We start from the raw sequence: 24,146 nt of genomic DNA, 5'->3' as shown, positions 1-24,146 counted from the left end.
CTATTTTAATTCGGAAATCAGAATCGATCCGTATCCCGAATTTTACAAATTCGGTCGAATTTCCGAATCGATCCGAAACGAATCGCACATGTCTAGTATTTAATGGTCCTTTAAATGAAATAGTTCATCCTTATAAAACACGCCATGTTTTCACAGGTAAATCTGAAGGAGCAGGGACGTTTACTGCGCCAGGGAGAGTTCATCATCACCTATAGGAAGAAAAAGTGTTTGAGGAGGCTGTTTTTGTTTGAAGACCTCATACTCTTCAGCAAAACCAAAAGGACTTCCTCTGGCAGTGAGATCTATGTCTACAAGCAGTCCTTCAAGGTAACAGTGTGTCACAATGTATATAATAATTATTATTATTATGATTGTTATTATTATTATTATTAATAAGATCCTTTAATTACTACACCATAAACAGATATTATAAATCATACAAAGTGTAATAAACCCAAATGATATTACAGTAAGTCGTTATATATGAAGTAGTGGGACCTACTGTCATGAAGACATTTGGTCTACAGTAGTTTAATGTAGATATCTGCCTTTTGTCCAGACCTCAGAAATCGGCCTCACTCACACATCAGGGGGCAGTGGCCTCTGCTTCGAGATCTGGTTCCGCCGAAGAAAGTTGGAGGACACCTACACATTGCAAGCCCCCTCTGCTGAGGTGAAGGAGGCATGGACTGGTGATTTGCAGAAGATACTGTGGGATCAAGCCATAAAGAATAGAGGTAATCACACAAAGAATCCAAACATCTACCTGTTTTCTATCTACATATCCTTCAGTTGAGATGCTTATACATGACTGTAAGGTGAAGCAAAGCTGTAATTAATTCCTCTTGCATTTTCACATAAAAAGTGTTTTCGAACAAAAAACCCTTCCATTTGCACAGTAAATATTGGTGTGTGCTGGATCTATTTAGTTGCCACTGGGTAAGAAAAAAAATTGTGTGTCTGACATGCTCAGCAGAAAGCAGATGCTTTCTCTTTTAACTCATTTATGTCCAACACAAACAAGAACTCATAGGGGCCGATTTATAACAGTGCGAGCGGGCATGATATGATGTAGCGTATCATGTCCACCGCACATCAGCATTTATTATTGCACAAGCAGTTATGGTAAACTGCTTGTGCAATGCCACCCCCTGCAGATTCGTGGCTAATCGACCGCTAGCAGGGTTGTCAATCAGCCCGATCCATTCGGCCCTTGTTAAATCTACCCCATAGTCATTTTCTGGTACCTAAAAGAGCAGTCCATCTAGAAATGCAAAACACTCTCTTCTGACTTAGAAAAACAGCCACACCCAGATAAATGTAAAAGGCTGTAAACATAAATTAATGTAAGAAATGGTTTTACCACTCTCAGCATTATCTATTTATTCAGCTAAGTAGTTGTGTCTGTCCCTACACCTATGTATTCAGACCATGGGTCTAGTATAAGGTATTCTGATTCTCTTAAAGGGACATGAAACCCCAACATTTTTCTTTCATGATTTAGATAGAACATACCATTTTAAACAACTTTCCCATTTACTTCTATTATGAAATTTGATTCATTTTCGTGGTATCCTTTGTTGAAGGAGCAGCAATGTGCTCTTGGGAGCTAGCTGAACATATTGGGTGACAAGAGGCATATGTACAGTCACCAAACAGCAGCTAACTGCTACTAGTGCACTGATGCTCCTAAGCCTACTTTCAACAAATAGAGTGAAACAAATTAGCTATTGAAAGAAAATTTGATTATTTTTTTTTTAAATGTCATGCTGTATCTGAATCATGAAAGTTTGCCTTTACTATATTTTACTATTCTTGAATATATTAAAGGACATTCAACTCTAAATAAATGCTAGATAGAATAATGAATTCAAATAAAAGATTACTCTGAGAACAACATGTAGATGTATTTTTAAAGTTCCATTAGCTGTTTAAATATTGACAAAATAAGTGTAACATTTTAGTATATATAAAACAAGGGGAGCTGCCATGTTGTAACTTAGGTTACTTTCTTTGCTGTGGCCAATTAGGGACTGGTATAAATAGGTCACTAGAGTGTACAGCCAATGGCTGTGTGGCATATAACAGCGTTCTGCACTTCTAAAACAGAAACTGCACAGTTCACAATTTCAGAATAGAATTACAGGAAAAGGGGACAAAATAAATAATGAAACTCTATTGCAGAGGTTTTTTTTTGTGTGTGTATATATATATATATATATATATATATATATATATATACATATACGATTTATCATTTTATAATGCCAACACAAAATGTTTAAACAGATAGTCTAGTCCAAAATAAACTTTCCTGATTCAGATAGGGCATGTAATGTTAAACAGTTTTCCAGTTTACTTTTATATCCAATTTTGCTTTGTTCTCTTGGTATTCTTAGTTGAAAGCAAAACCTGGGGGGTTCCTATGGTAATTTCTAAGCCCTTGAAGGCTGCCTCTTCTCTCAGGGCATTTTGACAGTTTCTCACCACTAGAGGGCATTAGTTTATGTGCGTCATATAGATAACACTGTGCTCACGCACGTGACGTTCCAGGGAGCCAGCACTGATTGGCTAAATTGCATGTCTGTCAAAAGAACTGAAAATAGGGGGCAGTTTGCAGAGGCTTAGATACAAGATAATCACAAAGGTAAAAAGTGTATTTATAAAACTGTGTTGGTTATGCAAAACTAGGGAATGGGTAATAAAGGGATTATCTATATTTTAAAACAATAAAAATTCTGGTGTAGACTGTCCCTTTAATGTCCTTTTAACTCTGCAAAAAAGATGTTCCTGTGTTGATGAAACAAAAATGTTTTTTGCTTGTGAGGTATGTAACTGTCCACCAATAAAGCAGTGGGTGGCCTCCTTATCAGCCATGTTTAAATAGTGGTAGAACATCTGCTTGGTTAGCATTGATAAAAAAAACATTACATAATCCAGAACAGCATATAACCCTGTGAGGGAATTAACAAATAATTAGAGAGGGCTGAAACATGGGGGATAAACAGATATATACATAGGCTGGTAAACAATATTCTCCTTTTTATTTTTTATTTATGAAACTGTGTTATATTTGAACTGTCAAAATATGTATTATGATGGAATCAATTTGATTAAAGGCAAATTAAAAGCGTTGATATCCTAAACTATCTGTGATGGATACCCCAGCTACCCCGACTGGGTAGCTCCGCCAAACGGGTCCTGCTTCCTCCCTGCCGACTGCAGCTATGTAGCTGGCAAGTGACCACAGCCTGTAGCCACCCCTGATGCCCGACAGCACCAGTACTCAGGGTCCCACCCTGTGGCAGTTTCCAGCTACCCAGACTAGGTAGCTCTGCCAGAGTGTCCTTCCTCTGCCTGGAACAGGAAAGTGATTTTAGCTGGAGCCCACCCAAATAACTAGACAGACTGATTTTATTGTACAACATACACTCCTTTTATACACACAGCTCATCTTGATAAGACAAAGGACAATACCACTATTTTCCCACCATTCCCACCCCTCCAGACAGCCCGGCACCTCCATAGGAGCCACAGTCTGAAATAATCACAAAACCTAGGGGTGGCAGTTTCGGGGTGATCCCGGTGGAGCGGCATTTCCAGTGTGTCATTTTAAAGTTCTCGGTCCCCAGATGCCACAGTCCGAAAATCTGCATGATTTGTTACTGGGGACCAGAGTTACAGTCCATTGAAGCTATGGGGTTAGGGGTGTCCAAAACCCCCATTTCCCAAAGGAGCTCCCCTCTGTTAATTGCCACAGCTCTTGTCCTCCCTAGGGGCTACCAATCCCCAAAAGAGCGGAGCTCTGGGGCAAAGGGCTGCTGGAGCGACCAGGGGTAAAGTTAGCGGGTGTCCTGCTGTCCTGTGGCCGACCGGGAGTTCCAGGAGCCTGCCAGCCTGAGAGGAGTTAGGCGGGTGTCCGTTGTGAGGCGGCCGACCGGGAGTTCTAGGAGCGCGGCCAGTCTAGGAGGGTTTTCCTGGTCATACACCAGCTCTCCATAAAACAAGTTTGGAACACAAAACCATGCAGCCAAAAGCTTCCAGAGATTGTGGTTGCTCTGAGCAGCCCAAAACCACTGAAAAACAACAGGGGTGAGGTTGTAGGGGGTGGGGGGTAGCCTTAGCCATCTGGTATCCGTGACACTATCATTTGTTTTTTTTTTGTGAACCCAATCTGACGAATACAGACACATACATTATTTTCAATTTTCATTTGAGTTCTCTAGCTCGGAAATCTTCAAGGCGTTTGCAGGTCTTCCTGCATATTTGTTTAAATGATGATAAATGTTTTATATATATATATATATATATATATATATATATATATATATATATTAGGAAGTGGTGCACAATCGGTTAAACAAGTAGTTTTATTTATTATTTAGGAAAAAATGGTGCCGGCATCTGAAAAATATATATAATCTGAAACCCGAAAGCAAATCACAATCTGACTTTCCAAAGCACAGAAAAATCAGCCATACTCAAAAACCTTTTCCAAAATACTTTACCTGTATTCTACACTGAGAAAAAGGAACTTAGACAAAACAAACCACAACAAACATAAATTAAGAGAGAAAAAAAAAAACTGGGATCTTAGTCATGCACTAGGTAGCATAAATAATGAGAAAATACTGACTGTGCACCATCCTTAATCAACAACTGATAATTAGCAGAAAGTTCCTTGACAAGACAGTCATTTCAGGTAATGGGGTAAATTTATCAAGCTCCGTACGAAGCTTGATGCCCTGTGTTTCTGGCAAGCCTGCAGGCTCGACGGAAACAGAAGTTATGAAGGAGTGGTCTAAAGACCGCTGCTCTATAACCTGTCTACCTGCTCTGAGGTGGCAGACAGAAATCAACCTGATCGAATACGACCGGGTTAATTGACACCACCTGCTAGTGACCGATTGACTTTGAATCTGCAGGGAGCGGCATTGTACCAGCAGTTCACAAGAACTGCTGGTGCAATGATAAATGCCGACAGCGTATGCTGTCTGCATTTATTGATGTGCTGCGGACATGATACGCTACATCGTATCATGTCCATCCACACTATAATAAATAGACCCCAATGTCTCTTTAAGTGTAATATCCAACAAACAGTTCCATTCAGCACATACAAGTATTTTCAATTGAAGCTCCCTAAAACTCAAATATTAAGGAAGGGATGTGCCCACAATCTGGCCTCGTCATTGATACAAACCGCACCTGCTTTCCAGCGTGTCAGCATATCCCATGTAATTCCGGGTTCACCTGAACCATGCAAGTCCCTTGGATGAAGCGGCTGCATCAAAATATTATTATTGTAATGCATGACAAAGAGCACAGGTCTAAATTAGAAGCTGAACATTGTTAACAGATTTAAGAATGAAATTAATAGAAGCATTTTGAAGTGGTGGTTATGATAGACAGCAACATTGGAGGCAAAGTATAAAAAAAACTGTATTCTGCCTTGCATTAGCTCCTAATTAGTTAATCAACCATGTATCAACTGATTTAAAGACATCTATCCTTAATACCTGTAGGGATCAATACAGCATTCTGTTGGTTGATTTCATTTTTGATGACTTGGTTGGAGGAGTTTACACAGCTGGGGGAGTTGGTTGTGGAGGCTTCATTGCTTCCTCTCTCTCTTAATCATATATCTAGGGATGCTCCAGGAGGCAAGATAGGGGGGTCAAAAGAAGATATATATTATATATATATGAGGTTGGTTCATTTGAGCAGATGGCTCTTTTTCATCCAACTGATGACACTGGCCCTAAAACTTGTACAGTGCAGACGAGTGCCCCACATATTCTTAAAACTGTTACAAGTGTCCCAACATTTCTACAAGATATTGATGGGAGGAGAACTGAACTGGACGTCTGGAGTTGGTTAAATCTTCTCTTTTAATAAGATAAGTGGTCTGCAAGACTGTACTTTAAAGGGATACAAAACCCAAATAATGTATTTTGTGATTCAGACAGAGCAAACAATTAAAAAAAATCCAATTTACTTCTATTACCAAATTTGCTTTGTACCATGCTATCCTTTGTTGAAGAGGTAGGTGTCTGGAGCACTACATGGCAGGAAATAGCGCTGCCATCTAGTGCTCTTGCAAATGGATTACATTCTTGCAAAGCTGCTGCCATATAGTGCTCCAGAAATGGGCCGGCTCCTAAACTTACGTCCCTGCTTTTCAACCAAAGATATCAAAAGAACAAAGAAAAATTGATAATAGAAGTAAATTGGAAAGTTGTTTAAAATAGCATGTTCTGAATCATGAAAGAAAAATGTTGTTTCATATCACTTTAATTTTGTGGATTCCCTCTTTAGAAGTTATTTAAAAATTGTGATCATATAAGGATACAATATGTCTCTCTTTATGAAGCGTAATCGTGACCTCCATAACTTTTATTTTTTATCTGGAGCCATATTACTAGGCTGACCATATTTCTGTGAGACAAAAACTGGACATTGAGCGGTCAAAAACGGGACGGGGTTAATATTCTTTATTTATATGAAAAAAAGTACGATTTTAACAAAAGTTAACTTTTATGACATGAATTTAAACTATTGAGCCAACAATTATCCTTCAGTGACAAAAGAACTCATACAAAAAATTTTTAGGTAGATGTAGAGCTAGAGGGGGACTGTATTGCATCATAATTGTACCATGAATATTTGTCTGATGAAACAAATTTACACAGCAAATTTTGGTCTTTCAACACCATATAATAAAACTTCTCACACTCCATGGGCTGATGTATCATGTATATGAAATTATTTTTACTTTAAATTTGATGCACACAGAAAATTGGCAAATCTATATAAAAATAAAGCACAAATGTTTTGACTTATAAAGAAACCCTATAAAATGCTTTTTATTATAACTGTTGTTAAGGGAAATAAAATTACTTATCCAATAACCATTCTAAAGACGAAGGTTCCCTCCATTAGATCACATCCATCATGCCTCCCCCCCCCCACACACATTAATATTAATATATATTATGGAACTTGTATCAGACTCATTGTCACTTTTAAACAGATGGATACCCAAGCCAAATTTGTTGTTTAAACAAAGAAAATCAAAAAGAACATGCTTATATAATAAGAGCTAATTCTGAAGCTTGTGAACAATAGTATTACAATTTAATTTATCATACAAACAACAAACATGCTTTAAAAAAGTGAGATTATCCTATGTTGTCAAGGCAAATTCCCCCCATATTAACTGATTTTAAAGGGTAAAAGCCTCTGAACTTGCGTTTGGTTTGAATATCTGGATAGTAGTTGTAGATTTTTTTTAGCTGAGTTGCCCAAAATCATTTTTACACATGTAAATGGTGGAAGAACTGATAAAAATGTGGAACTACATAGTTACTTGATAATAACCGTTATTTTATAACGTATGTACTACAACCAGCACTGCAGCAGCATTATAATAATAAGCATATGATATAATAAATGAAAATTAATTTAATTTAATTGATTGCCAGGCACAGACACTGGTCTTATCTTGGCCGTGCACAATTCTTGCAGAAGCTGAAGTTCAGAACATAGACTGTAGACAGTTGAATCGATCTACTTCCAGACCAGACCATAACACTAGTTTGTATGCTCACTTCACACGTCTGTGACACAAACAAGAAGAAGATGGCAACAAGAATTATCTCTCTGGTGTCTGGTGATGGTCAGGTCAGCCTATAATTCGGATGATGGTGAGGCAGCGGCCAAAGGCAGATGATTGATCATCACATCAGATCCAGATGATGACTGACTAAATCTCAGATATTTTTAGTCCGACTCCTACCAACCCCTGTGCTGAGCCTGTCCTGAGTGTAAGTTACTAGTAAAGTATTGGGACTACTGCAGCTGAGCTAGCTAGTAATCTAACTTCCCTCACACTGACCAGTGACCAGTCTCCCTCCTAGGCTCAGTCTGACAGCTCACGACTGAGTACTGACCTGCTGTTACTGACTCTTTATAGGCACCTATCAATGACACGCCCCTAATTTTGAAGAGCGCGGGCGGCATAGACTGCTAAGACTGCATGCTGTGGATCATGTGGGCACAACCACCCAACCCCAACCCGGCTGCAGTTAAAAAAAAAAAAAAAAAAAAAGTTTTTTAAAAAACTGCTCTCCCCGCCAGCGGGGAGTTTAAAAAAATTTAAGTGGTGTGTGTGCAATAAAATATTACACTTGCGCTGCCCGCACGGTCTGATAACCCTCAAAACGGGACAAAATGACTATTAATAAAGAAACGACGGGAGAGGGAAAAAAACATAAAATAACGGTACTGTCCCTTTCAAAACGGGACGTATGTTAGTACAGGTCTTTTTTTATTAGTACAATATAAATTCTACTAATAAACAATCAGGTAGATTACGAGTTGTGCGCTCGTGTTTTAACGCTGAAAAGATGCTAATTTCAGCGTTAAAACAGCACCACAGCCATTACAAGTCTTGTCAGTATAGCTGTACCACAAGCCTTTTAGCCTGTAACTCAAAGTCAGTCCCGCACTTGTAAAAATTACGTTTTTTCATGGGACTTGCATAGCGCTGCCATTAGTTTTGCACGGTGAGGCTAAAGAGCTTGTGTTACACCCTATAACGACACGATCCGTACCGCCATCTGAGAGCAGTAGTTATGAGTTTTACGCAACAAAACTGTTACATAAAACTCATAATTAAAGTGTTACAAAGTACACTAACACCCATAAACTACCTATTAACCCCTAAGCCGAGGCCCTCCCGCATCGCAAACACTATATTAAACTTATTATTAACCCCTAATATGCCGCTCCCCATATCACTGCCACTAATAAAATTTATTAACCCCTATTCCGCAGCTCACCAACATTGTCGCCACTATACTAAAGTTATTAACCCCTATTCCCCTGCACTCCAACATCGCCCACACTATAATAAATATATTAACCCCTATTCTGCTGCTCCCCGACATCGCCGCCACTAAATAAAGTTATTAACCCATAAACCTCTGGCCTCCCACATCACTAACACTAAATAAACATTATTAACCCCTAAAATGCCAGCCCCTCACATCGCCAAAAACTAAATTAAACTATTAACCCCTAAACCTAACACCCCCTAACTTTAAATTAAAATTAAAAGATCCCTATCTTAAAATAAATAAAAATCTACCTGTGAAATTAAAAAAACTAAATTTAAACATCATTACTATTAGAATAAAATTAAACTAACTACAAATTAATAAACTAAATTACAAATTAAATAAACTAAATTACAAATTAAAAAACCTAATCGTACTAAAAAAATTAAATGAACAATTACAAAAAATAAAAAATACTAAATTACAAAAAATACTAAAGTAAAAAAATAACAAACACTTAATTCCGAAAAATAACAAACGAAAAAAATAATCCAAAATAAAAAAATTACACCTAATCTAATAGCCCTATCAAAATAAAAAAGCCCCCCCAAAATAAAAACACCCACTAGCCTACAATAAACTACCAATAGCCCTTAAAAGGGCCTTTTGTAGGGCATTGCCCTAAAGAAATCAACTCTTTTCCCTTAAAATAAATACAGACCGCTGAACAGTAAAACCCATCACTCAACCAAGCCCCCAAAATAAAAAAACATAACTAAAAAAACCTAATCTACCTATTGCCCTAAAAAGGGCATTTGTATGTGCATTGCCCTTAAAAGGACATTCAGCTCTTTTTCCTGACCTTAAAAGGGCATTTAGCTCTTTTAAGAAATGCCCAACCCCTAATCTAAAAAAAAACCCACCCAAAAAACCTTAAAAAACCTAACACTAACCCCTCTTTAGGTACTCACAGTTGCTGAAGTCCCGCTTGAACAATCTTAATCCCGGTGGCTCCATCTTCATCCAGGCGGCTCCATCTTCATCCATTGCGGGACCGCATCTTCTTCATCCCTGCGGAGGTAGAGCGGTCAATGCGTGGAGGTCCAGGCAGAGGTCTAAGGTGGAGACCCAGGCGGAGGTCCATCGATCCGACAGGGAGGTCCTCTTCTTGGGATCCTCCACTGCACACTGAGGATTGAAATGCAAAGTACCCCTTTTATACTGGGGTATTATTGCATTCCTATTGGCTGAGAAATTTAAATCAGCCAATAGGAATTAGGGCTGCTAAAATCCTTTTGACTGTTTAAATCCTCAGTGTGCGGCGGACGATAGAATGAAGAGGACCTCCACGTCAGATCGATGGACCTCCCCCTGGACCTCTGCCTTGGACCTCCGCCTGGACCTCCTCCTTGGACCTTTGCCTGGACCTCCGCATTTGTGCATTGACCGCTCCACCTCCGCAGGGATGAAGAAGATGCCGGTCCCGCGATGGATGAAGATGGAGCCGCCAGGATGAAGATCGTTCAAGTGGGACTTTAACAACTATGAGTATGTAAAGAGGGGTTAGTGTAAGGTTTTTTTAAAGTTTTTTGGAGTGTTTTTTTTTTTAGATTAGGAGTTGGGCATTTCTTAAAAGAGCTGAATGCCCTTTTAAGGGCAGGAAAAAGAGCTGAATACTCTTTTAAGGGCAATACCCATACAAATGCCCCTTTCAGGGCAATGAGTAGATTAGGTTTTACTTTATTTTTATTTTGTGGGTTTGGGGAGTGTTTTTTTTTTATACTGTTAGGGGGTGTTTGTTTTTCTTTTGTATAAAAAAAGATGATTTCTTTAGGGCAATGCCCTACAAAAGGCCCAGGGGGCTACAAAATTCACTTTTAAGGGCCCTTGGTAGTTTATTATAGATTAGGATTTTTTTTATTTTGGGGTGTTTTTTTAATTTTTATTGTTTTGGATAATTGTATTTGTTATTTTTTGAAATGGTAGTTTTTTATTTTTTGTAATTTTAGTGTTTTTTATTTTTTGTAATGGTAGTTTTTTTATTTTTTGTAATGGTAGGTTTTAGTATAAGGCAGCTTAGGTTTTATTTCACAGGTAAGTTTGTATTTATTTTAACTAGGTAGTTAGTGTTAGTAAATAGTTAGTAGCTATTTACTAACTAGTCTACCTAGTTAAAATAAATACAAACTTACCTGTGAAATAAAAATAAAATCTAAGCTAGCTACAATATAACTATTAGTTATATTGTAGCTAGCTTAGGTTTTATTTCACAGATAAGTATGTATTTAGTTTTAAATAGGTATTATTTAGTTAATAATTATGTTAAAGTTAGGGGGTGTTAGGTTTAGGGTTAGGGTTACGGTTAGGTTTAGGGTTAGGGTTACGGTTAGGTTTAGGGGTTAATAGTTTAATTTAGGTTGTTGCAATGTGGGGGCTGGTGGTTTAGGGGTTAATAGGTTTATTTAGTGGTAGTGATGTGGGAGGCCAGAAGTTTAGGGGTTAATAGCATAATTTAGTGGCAGCGATATCGGGGCGCGGCGGAATAGGGGTTAATATCTTTATAATAGTGTGGGCGATGTTGGGGTGCGGGGGAATAAGGGTTAATAACTTTAGTAGAGTGGCAGCGATATCGGGAGTGGCATATTAGGGGTTAATAGATTTATTTCGATGTTGGCGATATTGGGAGCGGCAGATTAGGGGTTAATAACATTATGTAGGTGTCGGCGATGTCGGGGGCAGCAGATTAGCGGTGTTTAGACGTGGGGTTTATGTTAGGGTGTTAGGTTTAAACATAACATTTTTTTTCCCATAAACATCAATGGGGCTGCGTTACGGAGCTTTTCATTCTAACACGCTCTCCCCATTGATGTCTATGGGGAAAGTGTGCACAAGCACGTCAAAGCAGCGCTTGTATTTTGTGCGGTATGGAGCTCAACTCAACCATATCGCACACGCACAAGCCGGCTTTTCAAAAACTCGAAATGGCAGCGCTATGGAGGGTGAAATAATGCTAACGTAAAAATGACGTTTTTTCATGGGACTTCCATAGCGCAGCCATTACGAGTTTTGCGGTGAGGCTATCAAGCTTGCGTTACACCCTATGCCGACAAGATTCGTTTCGCAATATAAAAGTAGTAGTTTTGAGTTTTACTCTACAAATCTGTTACATAAAACTCATAACTAAACTATTACAAAGTACACTAAACACCCATAAACTACCTATTAACCCCTAAACCGAGGCCCTCCTGCATCACAAATACTATATTAAAGTTATTAACCCCGCCCTAATTTGCTGCTCCCGACATCGCCGCCACTAAGTTTTTTTATTAACCCCTATTCCGCCACTCCCCGTCATCGTCACCACTATATTAAAGTTATTAACCCCTAAACCGCCGCCCTCCCGCATCGCAAACACTATTTAAATTTTATTAACTCCTAATCTGTCGTTCGCCCACATCGCCCCCACTATAGTTAAGTCATTAAGCCCTACACCGCCGCCACTATAATAAACCTATTAACCCCTAAATTGCAAGCCCCCCACAACAAAATATACTAAAGTAAACTATTAACCCCTAAACTGAAAGCCCCCCACATCGCAATAAACTAATTTAAACTAGTAACCCCTAAACCTAACGCCCCCCTAACTTTATATTAAAATTACGATTTCCCTATCTTAAATTAAATTAAAACTTACCTGTCAAATTAAAAGAACTAAGTCTAAACAATTAAACTACCGGTAATATAATTATTAAACTAAAATTAAACTAGCTACCAATTAAATAAAACTAAACTACATATTAAAAAAATCCTAACACTACTGTAAAAATTACAAACTATCTAATTACAAAAAATAACAAACACTAAATTACGAAAAATAGCAAACTAAATTATCCAAAATAAAAAAGAATTACACCTAATCTAATAGCCCTATCAAAATAAAAAAGTCCACCCAAAATAAAAAAACCTAGCCTACAATAAACAACAAATAGCCCTTAAAAGGGCCATTTGTGGGGCATTGCCCCAAAGATATCCGCTCTTTTGCCTGAAAAAAATATAAAAGACCCCCCAACAGTAAAACCCACCACCCAACCAACCCCCCAAAATAAAAAACCTAATTCTAAAAAATCCTAAGCTACCCATTGTCCTGAAAAGGGCATTTGTATGGGCATTGCCCTTAAAAGGGCATTTAGCTCTTTTGCTGCCCAAACCCTAATCTAAAAAAAGAAAACACCCAAAAAACCCTTAAAAAAAAACTAACACTAACCCCTCGACGATCCACTTTCAGTTTTTGAAGTCCCACTTGAACGATCTTCATCCAGGTGGCAAGAAATCTTCATCCAGACGGCCTCTTCTATCTTCATCCAGGCGGCATCTTCTATCTTGATCCTTGCGGCGCAGAGCCGGTATATACTGAAGACATCCGGTGCGGAGCATCCTCTTCATACGCTGCCGTATACTGAATCTTCTATGCAATGTACGCGATTCAAAATAGCGTCGCTTGCATTTCCTATTAGCTGATTTCATTTTGGAAATTCAAATTATCCAATAGGATGAGAGCTACTGAAATTGATTTGAATAGCCAATAGAATTTCAGAAGCTCTCATCCTATTGGCTGTTAACTTTAGGGCAATGCCCTACAAAAGTCCCTTTTAAGGGCCCACAAAAGGCCCTTTTAAGGGCCCTTTTTAGTTTATTCTAGATTAGGCTTTTTTATTTTGGGTTGTTTTTTTTTACTTTTTAAAGGGTATTAGAATAGAAATAATTTTTATTGTTTTAGATCATTTCGTTTGTTACTTTTTGGAAATGGTAGGTATTTTTATTTTTTGTAATTTCAGTGTTTTTTATTTTTTGTAATGTTAGGTAGTGATGTCGCGAACCAAAAAATTTGGGTTCGCGAACAGCGAACGCGAACTTCCCCAAAAGTTGGCAAACCGGGCAAACCCCCATTGACTTCAATGGGCAGGCGAATTTTAAAACCCACAGGGACTCTTAATAGCCACAATAGTGATGGAAAAGTTGTTTCAAAGGGACTAACACCTGGACTGTGGCATGCCGGAGGGGGATCCATGGAAAAACTCCCATGGAAAATTACATAGTTGATGCAGAGTCTGGTTTTAAGCCATAAAGGGCATAAATCACCTAAAATTCCTAAATTGTTTGCAATAACGTGCTTTAAAACATCAGGTATGATGTTGTATCGATCAGGTAGTGTCACCCCAGTGTCACTGGGGTGACACTGTGCCCTGGCAGGCAGGCCCTGAAACGCACACGTGTGAAGGAAACTGACTGCTATTATTTAACACAGTCAAAAAATTGTTTTGTTTTTTTAAATCTACACTACTGTTACACCAGATATGAGTTGCACTGTGGTGACACTGTGCCCTGGCAGGCAGGCCCTGAAATGCACACGTGTGAAGGAAACTGACTGCTATTATTTAACACAGTCAAAAAAGTGTTGTTTTTTTTAAACCTACACTACTGTTACACCAGATATGAGTTGCACTGGGGTGACACTGTGCCCTGGCAGGCAGGCCCTGAAACGCACACGTGTGAAGGAAACTGACTGCTATTATTTTACACAGTCAAAAAAGTGTTTTTTTTTTTTTTAAATCTACACTACTGTTACACCAGATATGAGTTGCTCTGGGGTGACACTGTGCCCTGGCAGGCCCTGAAACGCACACGTGTGAGTGGCACTGGGCAAGTGGGCACATTATACGCTGTGACCCTGACACACACGCTGGCAGGCAGGCAACTGCAATTAGATTACACAGGAAAAAAAAAAGCAGACTGATGTTCTAGCCCTAAAAAGGGCTTTTTGGTGTGCTGTCCTTACAGCAGAGATCAGATGAGTCCTTCAGGACTGTAGTGGGCACTGAATACACTAGCCTAGCTATCAATTTCCCTATTAAATCAGCAGCAGCTACACTGTCCCTCCTCTCACTAAGAATGCAGCTTCTAAATTAATCTAAAATGGATGCTGTCCAGGAGGTAGGAGGGTCTGGGAGGGAGTGTCTGCTGCTGATTGGCTGGAATGTTTCTTCTGACTGTGAGGTAAAAGGTCAAAGTATTACTCAATGATGACTCATTGATGAATAGGGGGCAGATCGAACATCGCATATGTTCGCCCGCCGCGGCGAACGCGAACATGCTATGTTCGCCGGGAACTATTCGCCGGCGAACTATTCACAACATCACTAATGTTAGGTGATAGGGTAAGGCAGCTTAGGTTTTATTTCACAGGTAAGTTTATATTTATTTTAACTAGGTAGTTAGTAAATAGTTAATAACTATTTACGAACTAGTCTACCTAGTTAAAATAAATACAAACTTACCTGTGAAATAAAAATAAAACCTAAGCTAGCTACAATATAACTATTAGTTATATTGTAGCTAGCTTAGGTTTTATTTCACAGGTAAGTACGTATTTAGTTTTAAATAGGTATTATTTAGTTAATAATTGTAACTTTAGTTTAGCTCTATTTAAATTATGTTAAAGTTAGGGGGTGTTAGAGTTTATGGTTAGGGTTACGTTAGGGTTAGGGATTAATAGTTTAATTTAGGTCTTGCGATGTGGGGGCTGGCGGTTTAGGGGTTAATAGGTTTATTTAGTGATAGTGATGTGGGAGGCCAGAGTTTTAGGGGTTAATACCTTTATTTAGTGGCAGCAATGTCCAGGAGCAGCGTAATAGGGGTTAATAACTTTAATATAGTGGCAGCGATATTGGGGTGCGGTGGAATAGGGGTTAATAACTTTATTTAGGTGGAGGCAATATCGGGGGTTAATAACATGATGTAGGTGCCAACGATGTTGGGGGCAGCAGATTAGGGGTGTTTAGATGTGGGGTTTATGTTATGGTGTTAGGTTTAAACATAACTTTTATTTTCCCCATAGACATCAATAGGGCTGTGTTACGGAGCTTTTCATTCCGCGATCGCAGGTGTTTAGACTTTTTTTTTAGCCCACTCTCCCCATTGATGTCTATGGGGGAAGCGTGCACGAGCACGTCAAAACAGTGCTTGAATTGTGTGCGGTATGGAGCTCAACGCAGCCATATCGCAGGCACAAGCCGGCTGTTTGAAAACTTGTAATGGCACCGCTATAGAGGGTTAAATAACGCAACTTTTGTTGCGTTCGTTAATTTCCCTATAGCGTGCATAACTCGTAATCTAGCTGAATGCTTTTTCTGTTAAAGCAGATTCAGATTTGGAGTTTTCTTTAACATATTACTAAGTAGCCTTTATAGTTAATAAGTGTGTTATTTTATTACTCCAAAAATAAATATGTTTTATACTGCTAGCACTCTAACTTGGCGTTTCCCTAGTATATTCAATATGACCTTATTGCATGTAGCTCTATATAAACAGCCATTGACCCCAAATACCCACAAACAGCTTATAAGGAACACATAACTTCCTGCCAGTACCCTAATATACCCTCATCTGTGTGAAAATAAAATGTAGGGCCATACAAGCTAAATAACACACTCAAACTGGTATCTCCATCATTTGAACATAAAATGTGTGGGATACTTGTCTCATAGAACAGCTAACACATGAACCACCAAAGCTTTGGTTTGGTTTTACAGACATCAGAGCCTAATAAAAGCAGTTAAAAAAAAATCCCCCTATTATAATAGCTATTTAGAAGGGAAAGACATTTCATACATCCACATTATAATAAAAAACTTCATTTGCTTCACTCAGATTTTGATCTAGTTCACATTTCCCAAATACAGGTTAAATCCAAATATGAAACGGTTGCAATAGTAATACTTCACGATATGTAATAATTTCTCACCTCTTTATACATGACCTGGCCCTAGCTGGATACCAAGTTCCCACAATGCTTTTATAACACTTGCTCTCTATTTCTTTTACAGAGCTGCGAAAACAAGAACGAGCTTTCTCCGGTCTTGGGTGCAAACCTTTTAGCGATATCCAACCAAGTGATGCTGCCATCAGCAGCAGAGCAATTCCCGGTCTAGCGGGAGTGGAAATTACTGGCAGAGGTGAGAGGGGCACTTTATGTACCAAGGAATAGGTGTCAGAGAGCTCTGTCTTGAAAACAGAAAAGTACACTTGATAGTTGATTTGTGGATTTGTGTGTTACTGTGACTATGTGCAAAGCAGTGTGTATATTTGTGCAATTCTGTATGTGTATCTTCCAGAGCAGTGTACATCATTAAATAGAGAATGGTATATCTATGAGCAGAGTAGTTTGTGTCTGGAGGTCTGGATTTGTCAATTAGGTAGATCAGTTAGCTGCCTAGGGACTCTCACTTGGATCTGATGTTAAAAGCATTGTGATAATAGAGATATTTATAAAGGGATCTGTCTTTAAAATGTTATAAAGTACTGAAATCAGAGTTTGAGTATACTCCTAATGTATTTCATAAATCAGTGTTTTTCATCTACAGTCCCCAGGGCACACCAATTGACCAGGTTTTTATAATATCTGAAATAGTGTAAATGTGAAATAATCAACGGATTAGTAACTATGGTTACTAACCTGCTCTCACTGATCAGTTGATTATTACACCTGCGCTCTAGTTCAGATATCATGAGAATCTGCCCCGTTGGACTGGAAATGAAAAACACTGATTTAAGAAATACATTAGGAGTATATTTATATTTACGTTTATGGGGTGTTTTACCAAAAATGAAAAATGATCTTGTATAACAGATACTTTTATTGTTTGTAGATAAAAAAACATTGTTTGCCTTTTTTATCTTAAAGGGACAGTCAAGTCCAAAAAAAACTTTCATGATTCAAATAGGGCATGTAATTTTAAACAACTTTCCAATTGACTTTTATAACCAATTTTAATTTATTTTCTTAGTATACTTAGTTGAAAGCTAAACCTAGGAGGTTCATATGCTAATTTCTTAGACCTTGAAGGCTGCCTCTAATCTAAATGCATTTTGGTAGTTTTTTACCACTAGAGGGTATTAGTTCATGTGTTTCATATAGATAACATTGAGCTCATGCACGTGAATTTACCATGGAGTCAGCTCTGATTGGCTAAAATGCAAGTCTGTCAAAAGAACTGAAATAAGGGGCAGTCTGCTAAGGCTTAGATACAAGGTTTTACAAAGGTAAAACATGTATAATTATAACTGTGTTGGTTATGCAAAACTGGGGAATTGGTAATTAAGGGATTATCTATATTTTAAAACAAAAACATTCTGGTGTTGACTGTCCCTTTAATGGAGGCAACTGCAGCTGTTCAACCCTTTCTCTCATTCATATCTGGACTTACATAGACCTAGATTTGGAGTTTGGCGTTAGCCGTGAAAACCAGCGTTAGAGGCTCCTAACGCTGGTTTTAGGCTACCGCCGGTATTTGGAGTCACTCAAAATAGGGTCTAACGCTCACTTTTCATCCGCGACTTTTCCATACCGCAGATCCCCTTACGTAAATTGCGTATCCTATCTTTTCAATGGGATCTTTCTAACTCCGGTATTTAGAGTCGTGTCTGAAGTGAGCGTTAGAAATCTAACGACAAAACTCCAGCCGCAGGAAAAAAGTCAGTAGTTAAGAGCTTTCTGGGCTAACGCCGGTTTATAAAGCTCTTAACTACTGTGCTCTAAAGTACACTAACACCCATAAACTACCTATGCACCCCTAAACCGAGGTCCCCCCACATCGCCGACACTCAAATAATTTTTTTAACCCCTAATCTGCCGACCGCCACCTACGTTATCCTTATGTAACCCTAATCTGCTGCCCCTAACACCGCCGACCCCTGTATTATATTTATTAACCCCTAACCTGCCCCCCACAACGTCGCCTCCACCTACCTACACTTATTAACCCCTAATCTGCCGACCGCAAAGCGCCGCCACCTACGTTATCCTTATGTACCCATAATCTGCTGCCCCTAACACCGCCGACCCCTATATTATATTTATTAGCCCCTAATCTGCCCCCCTCAACGTCGCCTCCACCTGCCTACACTTATTAACCCCTAATCTGCCGACCGGAACTGAGCGCTACTATAATAAAGTTATTAACCCCTAATCCGCCTCACTAACCCTATAATAAATAGTATTAACCCCTAATCTGCCCTCCCTAACATCGCCGACACCTAACTTCAATTATTAACCCCTAATCTGCCGACCGGAGCTCACCGCTACTCTAATAAATGTATTAACCCCTAAAGCTAAGTCTTACCCTAACACTAACACCCCCCTAAGTTAAATATAATTTAAATCTAACAAAATTAATTAACTCTTATTAAATAAATTATTCCTATTTAAAGCTAAATACTTTCCTGTAAAATAAATCCTAATATAGCTACAATATAAATTATAATTATATTATAGCTATTTTAGGATTAATATTTATTTTACAGGTAACTTTGTATTTATTTTAACCAGGTACAATAGCTATTAAATAGTTAAGAACTATTTAATAGCTAAAATAGTTAAAATAATTACAAATTTACCTGTAAAATAAATCCTAACCTAAGTTACAATTAAACCTAACACTATACTATCAATAAATTAATTAAATAAACTACCTACAATTACCTACAATTAACCTAACACTACACTATCAATAAATTAATTAAATACAATTCCTACAAATAAATACAATTAAATAAACTTGCTAAAGTACAAAAAATAAAAAAGAACTAAGTTACAAAAAATAAAAAAATATTTACAAACATAAGAAAAATATTACAACAATTTTAAACTAATTACACCTACTCTAAGCCCCCTAATAAAATAACAAAGACCCCCAAAATAAAAAAATGCCCTACCCTATTCTAAATAACTAAAGTTCAAAGCTCTTTTACCTTACCAGCCCTGAACAGGGCCCTTTGCGGGGCATGCCCCAAGAAGTTCAGCTCTTTTGCCTGTAAAAAAAACATACAATACCCAAGCCCCCCAACATTACAACCCACCACCCACATACCCCTAATCTAACCCAAACCCCCCTTAAATAAACCTAACACTAAGCCCCTGAAGATCTTCCTACCTTGTCTTCACCTCACCGGGTTCAACGATCTGTCCAGAAGAGCTCCTCCGATGTCCTGATCCAAGCCCAAGCGGGGGGCTGAAGAAGTCCATGATCCGGCTGAAGTCTTCATCCAAGCGGGAGCTGAAGAGGTCCATGATCCGGATGAAGTCTTCATCCAAGCGGGAGCTGAAGAGGTCCATGATCCGGATGAAGTCTTCTATCAACGGCATCTTCAATCTTCTTTCTTCCGGATCCATCTTGCAGACCTCCGACGCGGAACATCCTGCTGGCCCGACGGACTAACGACGAATGACGGTTCCTTTAAGGGACGTCATCCAAGATGGCGTCCCTCGAATTCCGATTGGCTGATAGGATTCTATCAGCCAATCGGAATTAAGGTAGGAATATTCTGATTGGCTGATGGAATCAGCCAATCAGAATCAAGTTCAATCCGATTGGCTGATCCAATCAGCCAATCAGATTGAGCTTGCATTCTATTGGCTGATCGGAACAGCCAATAGAATGCGTCGCCTCCACCTACCTACACTTATTAACCCCTAATCTGCCGACCGCAAAGCGCCGCCACCTACGTTATCCTTATGTACCCCTAATCTGCTGCCCCTAACACCGCCGACCCCTATATTATATTTATTAACCCCTAATCTGCCCCCCTCAACGTCGCCTCCACCTGCCTACACTTATTAGGATTCTATCAGCCAATCGGAATTAAGGTAGGAATATTCTGATTGGCTGATGGAATCAGCCAATCAGAATCAAGTTCAATCCGATTGGCTGATCCAATCAGCCAATCAGATTGAGCTTGCATTCTATTGGCTGATCGGAACAGCCAATAGAATGCGAGCTCAATCTGATTGGCTGATTGGATCAGCCAATCGGATTGAACTTGATTCTGATTGGCTGATTCCATCAGCCAATCAGAATATTCCTACCTTAATTCCGATTGGCTGATAGAATCCTATCAGCCAATTGGAATTCGAGGGACGCCATCTTGGATGACGTCCCTTAAAGGAACCGTCATCCGTCGTTAGTCCGTCGGGCCAGCAGGATGTTCCGCGTCGGAGGTCTGCAAGATGGATCCGGAAGAAAGAAGATTGAAGATGCCGTTGATAGAAGACTTCATCCGGATCATGGACCTCTTCAGCTCCCGCTTGGATGAAGACTTCATCCGGATCATGGACCTCTTCAGCTCCCGCTTGGATGAAGACTTCAGCCGGATCATGGACCTCTTCAGCCCCCCCGCTTGGGCTTGGATCAGGACATTGGAGGAGCTCTTCTGGACAGATCGTTGAACCCGGTGAGGTGAAGACAAGGTAGGAAGATCTTCAGGGGCTTAGTGTTAGGTTTATTTAAGGGGGTTTGGGTTAGATTAGGGGTATGTGGGTGGTGGGTTGTAATGTTGGGGGGCTTGGGTATTGTATGTTTTTTTTTACAGGCAAAAGAGCTGAACTTCTTGGGGCATGCCCCGCAAAGGGCCTGTTCAGGGCTGGTAAGGTAAAAGAGCTTTGAACTTTAGTTATTTAGAATAGGGTAGGGCATTTTTTTATTTTGGGGGTCTTTGTTATTTTATTAGGGGGCTTAGAGTAGGTGTAATTAGTTTAAAATTGTTGTAATCTTTTTCTTATGTTTGTAAATATTTTTTTATTTTTTGTAACTTAGTTCTTTTTTATTTTTTGTACTTTAGCAAATTTATTTAATTGTATTTATTTGTAGGAATTGTATTTAATTAATTTATTGATAGTGTAGTGTTAGGTTAATTGTAGGTAATTGTAGGTAGTTTATTTAATTAATTTATTGATAGTATAGTGTTAGGTTTAATTGTAACTTAGGTTAGGATTTCTTTTACAGGTAAATTTGTAATTATTTTAACTATTTTAGCTATTAAATAGTTCTTAACTATTTAATAGCTATTGTACCTGGTTAAAATAAATACAAAGTTACCTGTAAAATAAATATTAATCCTAAAATAGCTATAATATAATTATAATTTATATTGTAGCTATATTAGGATTTATTTTACAGGTAAGTATTTAGCTTTAAATAGGAATCATTTATTTAATAAGAGTGAATTAATTTCGTTAGATTTAAATTATATTTAACTTAGGGGGGTGTTAGTGTTAGGATTAGACTTAGCTTTAGGGGTTAATACATTTATTAGAATAGCGGTGAGCTCCGGTCGGCAGATTAGGGGTTAATAATTGAAGTTAGGTGTCGGCGATGTTAGGGAGGGCAGATTAGGGGTTAATACTATTTATTATAGGGTTAGTGAGGTGGATTAGGGGGTTAATAACTTTATTATAGTAGCGCTCAGGTCCGGTCGGCAGATTAGGGGTTAATAAGTGTAGGCAGGTGGAGGCGACTTTGAGGGGGGCAGATTAGGGGTTAATAAATATAATATAGGGGTCGGCGATGTTAGGGCAGCAGATTAGGGGTACATAAGGATAATATAAGTAGCGGCGGTTTACGGAGCGGCAGATTAGGGGTTAATAATAATATGCAGGGGTCAGCGATAGCGGGGGCGGCAGATTAGGGGTTAATAACTTTATTATAGTAGCGCTCAGGTCCGGTCGGCAGATTAGGGGTTAATAAGTGTAGGCAGGTGGAGGCGACGTTGAGGGGGGCAGATTAGGGGTTAATAAATATAATATAGGGGTCGGCGATGTTAGGGCAGCAGATTAGGGGTACATAAGGATAATATAAGTAGCAGCGGTTTACGGAGCGCCAGATTAGGGGTTAATAATAATATGCAGGGGTCAGCGATAGCGGGGCGGCAGATTAGGGGTTAATAAGTGTAAGGTTAGGGGTGTTTAGACTCGGGGTACATGTTAAAGTGTTAGGTGCAGACGTAGGAAGTGTTTCCCCATAGCAAACAATGGGGCTGCGTTAGGAGCTTAACGCGGCTTTTTTGCAGGTGTTAGGTTTTTTTTCAGCTCAAACAGCCCCATTGTTTCCTATGGGAGAATCGTGCACGAGCACGTTTTTGAGGCTGGCCGCTTGCGTAAGCAACTCTGGTATCGAGAGTTGAAGCTGCGTTAAAAATGCTCTACGCTCCTTTTTTGGAGCCTAGCGCAGCCTTTATGTGGACTCTCAATACCAGAGTTATTTTTATGCTGCGGCCAGAAAAAAGCCGGCGTTAGTTTTTCGGGTCGTTACCGACAAAACTCCAAATCTAGCCGATAGAGTCCACAACTTGCAGAAATATCTGAACTGCAACAATACAATACATAAAACTCATAACTAAAGTGTTACAAAGTACACCAACACCCATAAACTACCTATTAACCCCTAAACTGAGGCCCTCCCGCATCGCAAATACTATATTAAAGTTATTAACCCCTAATCTGCTGCTCCCGACATCGCTGCCACTTATAAAATGTATTAACCCCTATTCCGCCGCTCCCTGACATCGTCACCACTATAATAAAGTTATTAATCCCTAAACCACTGCCCCCACATCGCAAATACTATTTAAATATAATTAACCCCTAATTTGCTGTCCGCCCACATCGCCCTCACTATACTAACGTTATTAAGCCCTACACCGCCGCCACTATAATAAACCTATTAACCCCTAAACCGTAAGCTCCCCACAATGAAATATACTAAATTAAACTATTAACCCCTAAACTGAAAGCCTCCCACATCGCAATAAACTAATTTAAGCTAGTAACCCCTAAACCTAACGCCCCCCTAACTTTATATTAAAATTACAACTTCCCTATCTCAAATTAAATAAAAACGTACCTGTTAAATAAAAAAAAAAACTAAGTTTAAGCTAACAATTATACTAATATAACTATTTAACGAATATTAAACTAACTACCAACTAACCCTTTGAGTGCTAAGCCATTTCCCACCTGGATTTAAGCTTTTTTTTTTTTTTTTTACTATTTTTAAATATATATTTTTTCCAGATCCCCAAGACTTATACCGTTGGAAAGGTTAGGCGATTACCTTTCCAACGGTGGGTCTGTAGCTGCTTAGATGCCTGATATACAGGTTTCTAAGCAGCATGCCCCCTTTCCCTATATTGTGCATTGTATATTTTAAATAAATTTGTGCTGTGACGTCATCACGTCATTGTGCATGACATCACTGCGCAAAACGGGAAGCCCCGGCTATGAACCGTCCCCAGCACCTGACTGGGACAATTTGCGATGGCTCAGAGCCGCTGTTAGCATTCAAGGGGTTAAACAAAACTAAAATACACATTACAAATTCCTAACACTACTATAAAAATTACAAACTATCTAATTACAAAAAATAAAAAATACTAAATTACAAAAAATAGCAAACAATAAATTACGAAAAATAACAA

General features: G+C 38.9%; 1 protein-coding gene and 1 long non-coding RNA gene across 2 annotated transcripts in view; one reads left to right on the top strand and one right to left on the bottom strand.

The window, feature by feature from the left end:
- Positions 1–24,146, top strand: part of KIAA1755 (KIAA1755 ortholog) — a 243,446-nt gene that overhangs the window by 190,251 nt on the left and 29,049 nt on the right. The window contains exons 17-19 of the mRNA XM_053718698.1: positions 157–327; positions 560–737; positions 16,724–16,852. Of these exons, the coding sequence (XP_053574673.1) occupies positions 157–327; positions 560–737; positions 16,724–16,852 (478 nt within the window). The remainder of the gene's footprint in view (positions 1–156; positions 328–559; positions 738–16,723; positions 16,853–24,146) is intronic.
- Positions 134–24,146, bottom strand: part of LOC128664248 (uncharacterized) — a 40,650-nt gene continuing 16,637 nt past the window's right edge. The window contains exons 2-3 of the long non-coding RNA XR_008402940.1: positions 584–709; positions 134–209 (exon numbers count right to left, since the gene is read on the bottom strand). This is a non-coding gene — a long non-coding RNA (uncharacterized LOC128664248). The remainder of the gene's footprint in view (positions 210–583; positions 710–24,146) is intronic.

The sequence above is a fragment of the Bombina bombina genome, chromosome 1 (genome assembly GCF_027579735.1).
Source record: "Bombina bombina isolate aBomBom1 chromosome 1, aBomBom1.pri, whole genome shotgun sequence".
NCBI classification, from domain to species: Eukaryota; Metazoa; Chordata; class Amphibia; order Anura; family Bombinatoridae; genus Bombina; species Bombina bombina.
The sequence above is the reverse complement of the archived record's forward strand: the minus strand, read 5'-3'. Positions and strand labels throughout refer to the sequence as shown.